General features: G+C 37.9%; 1 protein-coding gene across 5 annotated transcripts in view; it reads right to left on the bottom strand.

Annotated features, from left to right (window-relative positions):
• Positions 1–224: 224 nt before the first annotated feature.
• The window catches only part of LOC106877362 (ankyrin repeat domain-containing protein 50), a 78,977-nt gene continuing 69,615 nt past the window's right edge, over positions 225–9,586 (bottom strand). For all 5 annotated transcript variants that reach the window (XM_014926249.2, XM_014926248.2, XM_052965989.1 and 2 more), the window contains 3 exons: positions 7,137–7,275; positions 1,157–1,312; positions 225–662 (listed from right to left, as the gene is read on the bottom strand). In XM_014926249.2, coding sequence (XP_014781735.1) covers positions 338–662; positions 1,157–1,312; positions 7,137–7,275 — 620 coding nt within the window. In that variant the 3' untranslated portion in view covers positions 225–337. The remainder of the gene's footprint in view (positions 663–1,156; positions 1,313–7,136; positions 7,276–9,586) is intronic.

Genomic DNA, 9,586 nt, shown 5'->3' on the forward strand with positions numbered 1-9,586 from the left:
TATGTTTGTGTGTCTGTCCCCTCCAACATCGCTTAACAACCGATGCTGGTGTGTTTATGTCCCTGTAACTTAGCGGTTCAGCAAAAGAGACCGATAGAATAAGTACTAGGCTTACAAAGAATAAGTCCTGGGTTCGATTTGCTCGACTAAAGGTAGTGCTCCAGCATGGCCACAGTCAAATGGCTGAAACAAGTAAAAGAGTAAATTCACAACAAACAAATCTGTTTTCGAATAAAAATGTTTTAATAGAAATTTCATAACAAACATAACTTATGAGCTGCTTATGAAAGTTTCCTGTTTTCATAAAAATCTGTCAGATTATGGAATTAAGATTATCCTAAAGTTTTGAAAGAGTGATATAATCTTTCAGTATCTTTGGTAAAGGTAGGAACTGTGATTTGTACAGAATCTGAGAATGTAACTCTTGTCGAATGACAATGCGCGTGAGAGCTTGTAGAGTCATTGGAGAGGAATAAATATTGGCCAACCAGTTCCTGATGTCTGCTTCTAAGATGAATGGAGTAAAACAGTTAATGATGACAGAAGCGGCAGACTGCTTGACCGAGTCAGTCGTTAAAGAAACGTCTTGGTTATCTTTGGACTCGAGTGGTTCTGCATAGTTACCGGAAAATATCAAAGTCTTCAACAATTTTGTTTTTTGGCTGAAATTAGAAACAAAACATATATATGCATTTTGTTTGTAGAAAATAGAAAAATAACGGTAATAATGTCAGTGAAAAATAAATATTAAGTAAATTGCCTTTACATATTTATCACTATCAGTTACAAGCCAGACATCACAAAATGCATCTGAATAAACATTGCTGGACAGCAAATAGAGACTTGGACATTGCTTAGAAAATATTTTTTATTTTTAACCTCATATATAGTACGCACTAGGGATTTTGACCTTTAAATTTGGGGAACAAAATGCAGATTATACTCGAGGATTTACAGTATATCCATGCTTAGAATCAGGCGATAGTTGACTACAGAGAGGGCATCTAATCATAGAATATCTGCTTCAACAAATTTCCTCAAACCCATGTAAGCATAGAAAAATGGATGTTAAAAAGGCGAGGATGTTGAAATGCAAATCTAAGAAAATGAAAGTGATGTAGAAGAGACTTCAGTGTAGAATGTCCATCAGATTTACCTGAAAACTCTGATGATGTTAAAATTGTGAAGAAGGCTTCTTTCCCAAGGCTCAATCATTTCAACCAACGGCCAACAACAATCGTCTTTTAACAGCACTAAAATGCAGTCGATAAAATCTTTTTCAAACATTTCTCGAACAACAACTGTCCACATTCTGAAAAGATAACGAGAAAAAGGTGAGAAACAATTAGTTTTAGATATTATTCAAGTTTAGACACAAACACACACATGAAGGCTTCTTTCAGTTTCCATCTACCAAGTTCACTTATAACGCTTTGGTCAGCCCAAGAATAGAATAGAAGAAAACTTGCTCAAGGTACCATGCAGTGGAACTGAACTTGGAACTGTATGTTTGGGAAGTAAAACTTCTTACCACAAAGCCATGTAGTTAAATTGCTTTCAAAAAACACCTGTTCTGGTCAAATGAGCAAAGGTAAATCACATGGAGTCCAGTGAGTACAAATTGACCACATGGGGATGGAAGGTGTGGTAAGCAAAACCATTGGTTAGACGCTGTTTAATGTCTGCTTTCCATGCTAGCATGGGTTGGACGATTTGACTGAGGACTGGTGAAACCAGATAGCTACACCAGGCTCCAATCTCATTTGGCAGAGTTTCTACATATGGATGCCCTTCCTAACGCCAACCACTCAGAGAGTGTAGTAGGTGCTTTTACGTGCTACTGGCAACAATCTCGCTCAAATGTCTTTTCACGTGCCAGGGAGGCAACGTTGGCCATGTGGTAAAGTTATTTGCTTCCCAACCACATGGTTTGGGGTTCAGTCCTGGTGCATGGCACCTAAGGCAAATGTTTTCTACTATCATTCCAGACTTGAAAGAGAAACAGATGACCTCAGGTATGTTAGTAATTAATCTTTGATAGATCAGAGAGAATATCAAGCATTTTCTTGCAGTGCAAAGGTTAAAACATTACAAATGGAAAGACAATAAAATAAAATAAACAGAAACAATAAAAACAGAGATAACAGAGAGAGGTTGTTGGTGTGAAAAGTGAATCAGATTTCAAAAGGGTTGGCTTTTCTAGGAAAAGGAAATTAGCACAAACATTTTCTCATAATCTGAGAGGTCACAGAAGAAATCCAATAACAACACTCTCTCTCTCTTTCATATGTATGTGTGTGTGCGTGTGTGAGCCTGGTTATGTAGTAAGAAGTCTGCTTCCCAACCACATGGTTTCAGGTTCAGTCTACTCTATGGCACCTTGGGCAAGTGACTTCAACTATAGATTTGACGGACGGAAACTGAAAGAAGCCCATTGTGTGTGTGTATGTGTTTGCCCACCACCACTGCTTGACAACTGGTGTTAGTTTGTTTACATCCTTGTAACTTAGTGGTTTGGCAAAAGAGATTTACTGAATAAGTAAAAGACTTAGAAAAATATACTGCGGTTGATTCATTCAGCTAAAAATCCTTCAAGGCAGTGCCCCAGCATGGCCACAGTATAATGGCTGAAACAAGATAAGATATATATACATATAGGATATGGTGGTGGTAGGGCTGTTGGTTCCTTAACTTCTGATGGAGGTACAGAAGTGCTGTTGCAACTTACAGTATGTTTTGACTATTTTAAATCAGGAAGAGACCCCACCACATCCCTTTCCAGGTCCCGAGAGAGAGAGAGAGAGAGAGATTGACCCCAGTAATGGACTGGTATTTTATCTAAAGGATGAAAGACACGGCTGACTTAGGTGAGGTTTAAACTCAGGGCACAGAGTTGGAACAAATCTAATTCTCTACAGACTCTACAAAATCATCATCATCATCATCATCATCATCATCATTTAACGTCCATTGTCCATGCTGGCATGGGTTGGACGGTTCAACTGGGGCGTCTGGGAAGCCAGGAGGCTGCACCAGGCTCCAATCTGATCTGGCAGTATTTCTACAGCTGGTTGCCCTTCCTAACGCCAATATATTGAATAAATAGGTTACAGTAAATATAGACATGTATAACTATGAAGCTTTCAAGCAACAAATGGCTAAAACCCTCACCATATCCCCTAATCTGCTGTGGAAAAATTCCGACCACTCCCCTCCCCCCCAAGTAACTAAAATTGGACGACTGACACATTGCTATAAAACAAAGAACTGTGAGCAATTGATGGCAAGCAGTTCAGTGTGAGCTGTTGACAGAGAATGTTTAACCTCATGTAGTAGTAATCATATTGTGTCATGTGAATACTTTCTTTCCCCTTGCTTCATTAAATTATTTCTCTGACACTAGGATACAAACGTGGCAGTGAGTTGTTTGAAACTTGTGCTGGACATTTAGAATATTTCTTTTGTATGAAACCAAAGAAAAATTCGTTTTAACATGGAAGACTTATTGGCCTCCGTGGTGCAGTTGCAACGACAACAGCAACTACAAAACCAACAGTTGCTGGAATTAATGTTGAAGAAGTCTGAAAATACTTCAGGTTTGTACTTGCCAGACAACATGGCAAACTCAGTTGAAGAATTCAATTATAATCCAAAAGAAGGGATTATATTTCCAAAGGTACAAAGAAATCTTCAAAGGAAGAATGTAAAAATTGGTCTGACGAGAAAAAAAGTACAACTGCTTTTCAGTAAGTGATAAGTGAGATTTGTTTTGATGAAACAATATTTTATTGAAAATTTTCAGTGAAAGTAGTTCCCTGTTCAATACTCACTGGAAATGTTTGAATTTGGTTAAAAAAGATGAAGATTTCATCACTTTATGCTGGGGTTGTTAACAGAGAGTGTGAAAATTTCAAATGAAATGAATTAACCCTAGACATGTTCAAAAGTCTAATTTTTGTTCAAGGACTTACTGAAAGCAAAGATGCAGATATACGTTCCCAGATATAAACAAAATTAGAACAGGATCAAAAACTGACTCTACAGACAGTAGCAGAAGAATGCGAGAGGATTGTAAATTTAAGACATGACAAAGATAAAATTGAAGGAAAAGATTGCTCTCACATTCATGCATGTCAACTGGTAACAGATAAGAAAAAAGAGAAAGAATGCCAAAACTGAATCTATGTTATGGTCTACATTCTAAAAGGAATTGTCTGTTTTGAAATATAAAATGCTTCAAGTGCAGTAAGATAGGTCTTAAAAAATCACATAAACAGGTTATCGGGGCCAAGAGATACGAATGAGCCTCAAAGAAAATGTGTGTGTGTAGAAATTAATAACACAAATGTAAAGTTACAATTGAATACGGGCAGTGATAGCTCGGTAATTAATACAAATACATGGGAAAAATTCAGGAGACCTTCATTAAAATAAACTTTGAAAATTGCACGTGATGCTTCAGGATAAAAATTACATTTTAAGGGTGAAATGTTAAATGATATTATATTTTGTGGGAAAACCTTAAAAGCCAAAGTTTTTATGCTGAATGATATGATAAATTTATATATTATATAAAGTGCATAAGTGTAATTCCGTGAAATATTCATGCTTATTTATGTGACAGATATATGCAATTTAATTAAAGGTTGTATCATATGTACGGGACATCTTTTTTTTGTTTATGGGGGAAATAGAAAAATATGAGTGAATATTTATGAGCGCTGTGTATTAAGTCTATAAAACTGTAATATAAAGTGTATATATGTATATATATATATATAAAGTGCATTAAGTAATCATTGTATTCCAATTTCTTTCACTTTTCAATGAGCAGCAGATGAGTGACTATCTTTTGGGATAAATTTTCCAGGAATAACCCAACAGGTTTACTATTAATTTCGCGAAATATTCACAAGTCCCGCTAGTTATGAATATTTGTATAGTGGACATGTTTTGTGCAAGGCCAGTCTCACCCTCTCGTCCTTCAAATTTGTATAGTTTGGGTGCATCAAGTGTCAGAAGCCCAGTGGTTATCAAGAAGCAGGACTTGTATGGAGTTACCTTCTCTTGGCTAAAGAGCTGAAAGGCTTCATCTACCTTGGGCCCAGTGGGGTACCTGTGAGTGACCTTCTACCAGAGATAATTCCATGACATGTTAATTAACCCAAAACTGGGACCATCACAGGTTTTACTAGCTCTGGGTCAGAGTAGACCGGAGAACAACGGCGGCCAAGAGAGGGTTCCACACTCTTTCAAACCCTGTAGTTCCTGAACCAGGGTCCCACTGCTGGATGCAGGTGAAAGTCACCCAATAATGTGTGTGTGTGTGTGTGTGTACACAATATAGTCACAGGCATGACTATAGGGTAAGAAATTTGATTCCCGACCACATAGTTCCAGGTTCAATCCCACTGAATGACACCTTGGGCAAGTCTCTTCTACAATAGACTCAGACCGACCAAAGCCTTGTGAGTGGATTTGGTAGATGGAAACTGAAAGAAGCATGTCATACATACATATTTATACACACACATATCTATGTATGTGTGTCTTTATCTGTCATCCCACCACTTGACGACTGGTGTTGATGTGTTTACACCGCTGCAACTTAGCGATTCGGCAAATGAGTCCGACAGAATAAGTGCCAAGATTTAAAACAAAATAAGTAGTGGGGTCAATTCATTTGACTAAAAATTCTTCAAGGTGGTGCCCCAGCATGGCCACAGTCTAATGACTGAAACAAGATAAAAGAGAGAAATCTTTTGCATATAACTGCAGACCAAATTATTGAAAATGGAATCAATCTGGAATCAATCTGGATTTCAGAAACTCTTTCAGAGGAAGATCTCACTTGGTCAGAATTATTAACCCAAAACCCGAGCTTTCCATTTGTTTTCTATATTTGGTAAAATCTGTTATTAAGGTGATAATGTTATAAGGTGAGGTTGTAATAAAGACACACAGCATAAAAATCAATCATCTATTTATGGAAATCAATCACTTCTTTATTGATGGAGGATTTTAAACTGTTTCATCTTCTCAATATTCATCATTGGTAAAAATCAATAACCAAACACTTAAAAATCTTCAACAAAAACTATATTTCTTTGTCAAGTGATTCTAACAACAAAAAATTGAAGAATTTTATTATCATTATGGAATCGAACTCGGAATCTTGGGGTTGGTAGCCTGCGCTCTTAACCACTACGCCATATGCCAATTATGGAGTGAATTTTAGGGCTTATAAATTTAATAATAAGGATTTCTTTTTCTTTTTTTTGGGGGGGGGGGGGTTATGTAGGCAGAAGTTCAGATATTTTAGTACTGAAGGATGAGTGGCTAAGTCCACCTCAGCAGGATCAGCAATCAGAATGTGAAGAACTGTAAAAAAAAAAGTATTTTTTTCTGCCACTTTAATGATTCTGCCTAATTAATCAGCCCCAGGCATGAGAGTGTGGTTAAGAATTCACTTGAGGTTCGATCTTACGGGACAACTTGTTATGCAGATGTTTATCTACCGCAGGACCAGATGATGGTGTTAAACCAGACGAGAGATTAAAGTCAATGGAGAAACAGGAATGGTTCTGCCAATGGGCTGCCACTGTGTTTCTGTTGACTAAATTTCACTCTCAAGGCTTTTTTGATAGAAAACCTTGCCCAAAGTTTAGTACTTTGGGAAAGTTTTTAAATACAAAGAATCATGATGCGAACTTCTTAACCACACAACCATGGCCTACACCAGTGGTTCCCAGCCCGTGGTCTGCGAAGGTATTACTGAGGGTCTGTGGAAAAAATTCAAAATTTCATATATATACATGTACATAAGGATATGCATATTAAAAGGGGACGGTGGGAAAACTCATTTAAATAAAAGGGATCCCTGCGAGTGAAAAAGTTTTGGAACCACTGGCCTACACATTTAGGGTTGGGGAAAAGACATGCAATAATGATGATGATGATGATGATGCTCATGAGCAGGTGGGGGAATTACAGGTGACTTACAGATCAGTTTTTCACTGACCCCAATTTCTCTCTAAATAAGTTATTGCTAGAAGGAAAAGAAAAAGGAAGATAAAACAAAAATTATTTAAGAAAAAATTATATAAAAATAAAAATAAAGTAATTTGAAGCCATACCTCTCCATACTGTGAAAGCCTTTATGTAAATTAACACCAATTTTGAGGTAATATTCTAAGACATGAGCACTACCAGAAAGTAAAGACACCTGCACAGGTGAGCGTTTTTTGTAATCTCGTACTTGAATTGAAGCACCAGCTGAAAAATAAATAAATAAATTTTAACAGATGTCGCAGGCATGGTTGGGTGGTGACGAATCTCATTTTGTAATCCCATGGCTCTGAGTTCAATCCCAGTGCACAACTCCTTGGGCAAGTGCCTTCTTCTATAGTCCTGGACTGACAAATGCCTTGTGAGTAAATTTGGTAAATGGAAACTGAAGAAGACCTGTCCTCCACAGCAGAAGTGTTACAACCGCATCTCCTGGTAAAGAGGGATGCAACCTGCATGAGTCCTGTGCCAGTGCCATGGGAAAAGCACTCATGCTGGTGCCAAGTAGAGGACACTATGGCGGTACCATGTAAAAGCACTTGTGTTGTTGGCAAGTTTGAATGCACCTAGCACATACTGTAAGTGTGGTTGGCATGTTAGGAAGGGAATCCAGCCATAGAAACTAAGCCAAGTTAGACAGGAGCCTGGTGCAGCTCTCCAACTTGCCAGCTCTGGTCAAACCATCCAACTCATGACAGCATGGAAAATGGACACTAAAGGATGATGATGATGATGACACACACTACTTAACAACCGGTGTTGGTTTGTTTATGCCCCATAACTTAGTGTTTCAGCAAAAGAGGCTGACAGAACAAGTACCAGACTTAAAAAATAAATCTTGGGGCCAATATGCTTGACTAAACCCTTCATGGCAGTGCCCCAACATGGCTACAGTCCAATGTCCCAAACAAATAAAAAGATAACCAGAACTTCCTGCAAAACATTCTATCGGTCACTCAAAGACATTCTGCTAATCTGCTGCCAGCCAATGGCCATAAGTAGAACACTAACACTTGAGAATGATTACAGTAGGATGTTTAAAGCAGAGCACTATTGATCTCGCTCTGGACAGTTTGAATGTTGCTAGTGATACAAATGTACTGTTAAACATGGAGAATTAGTCCACTGGTCTCTGGTGAACTATTCTATTTTTAGCTCTCTACAAATAGACATCATTCCCGCTCCATGGTTGCATAATTCATGTGAGTAAAAAGTCACTCAACAGTAAAATATAGATATGCCAACAAGTCTCAGAAAATGTTGGAATTATCTCTTGTCTAAATTAACATCAACAATAGATTGCTGGCATGTAATATATTGGAACGAATATATATTCACAGAACAAGGGTTGGAATGAATATATATTCACAGAACAGTGGTTGGAACGAATATATATTCACAGAACAGGCATTATATATATTCACAGAACAAATATATATTCACAGAACAAATATATATTCACAGAACAAATATATATTCACAGAATGCTGGTATTCTTTTATAGGATCAAATGTCTTTTTGATGTAGAGAAAATCTAAGACAGTGAGCTGGCAGAACTGTTAGCACAGCAGACAAAATGCTTAGTGGCATTTCATCTGCCTTTATGTTCTAAATTCGAATTCCACCAAGGTAAACTTTTCCTTTCAGGGGTCAATAACATAAGTACCTGTTGAACATTGGGGTTGATGTAATCAACTTAACCTTTTGCTTTTTTGTCAACATTTTGAATCCCAATATAAAACAAACCATTGTTGCTGAGTTGTTTTTATTAAGATAGAGGCAGGCAAAGTGTGTTCATGAATTAACATTCCATTTGTTAATGTCGTTAAATAATTTACAAGTTAAAAGGACATTTGGTATTTATCTGCCATGATCTTGATGTCTCACTTTAATAAAAGACAACCAATGAAGGGTGAATGAAGAGGGTGAAGTAAAAGAGTCATCATCATCATCATCATCATTTAACGTCCGCTTTCCATGCTAGCATGGGTTGGACGATTTGACTGGAGACTGGTGAAACCAGATGGCTACACCAGGCTCCAATCTGATTTGGCAGAGTTTCTACAGCTGGATGCCCTTCCGAACGCCAACCACTCCAAGTGTGGAATGGGTGCTTTTTTACGTGCCACCAGCATGAGGGCCAGTACGATGGTACTGGCAATGGCCATGCTCAAATGGTGTTTTTTATGTGCCACCTGCACAGGAGTCAGTCCAATGCTTTGTTCACATGCCACCAGCACAAGTGCCAGTAAGGCGAAGCTGGCAAAAATGTACAAGTTGATGAAACATGGTTATATGAAGGATAGAAATGTGGTGGCCATTGTTGGCTGGGCCTTTTGACTTGCTTCAGTCATCAGAGAGTGGCCATGCTGGAGCACTGCCTTGAAGAATTTTTAGTCAAATGAATCGACCCCAGTAATTATATTTTTTTCTAAAGCCTGGTATTTATTCTATCAGTAGAGATGTAAACACACCAACACCGGTTATCAAGCAGCAGGGGGAGGGACAAACACACACA

This window comes from Octopus bimaculoides, chromosome 3 (genome assembly GCF_001194135.2).
Source record: "Octopus bimaculoides isolate UCB-OBI-ISO-001 chromosome 3, ASM119413v2, whole genome shotgun sequence".
NCBI lineage: Eukaryota > Metazoa > Mollusca > Cephalopoda > Octopoda > Octopodidae > Octopus > Octopus bimaculoides.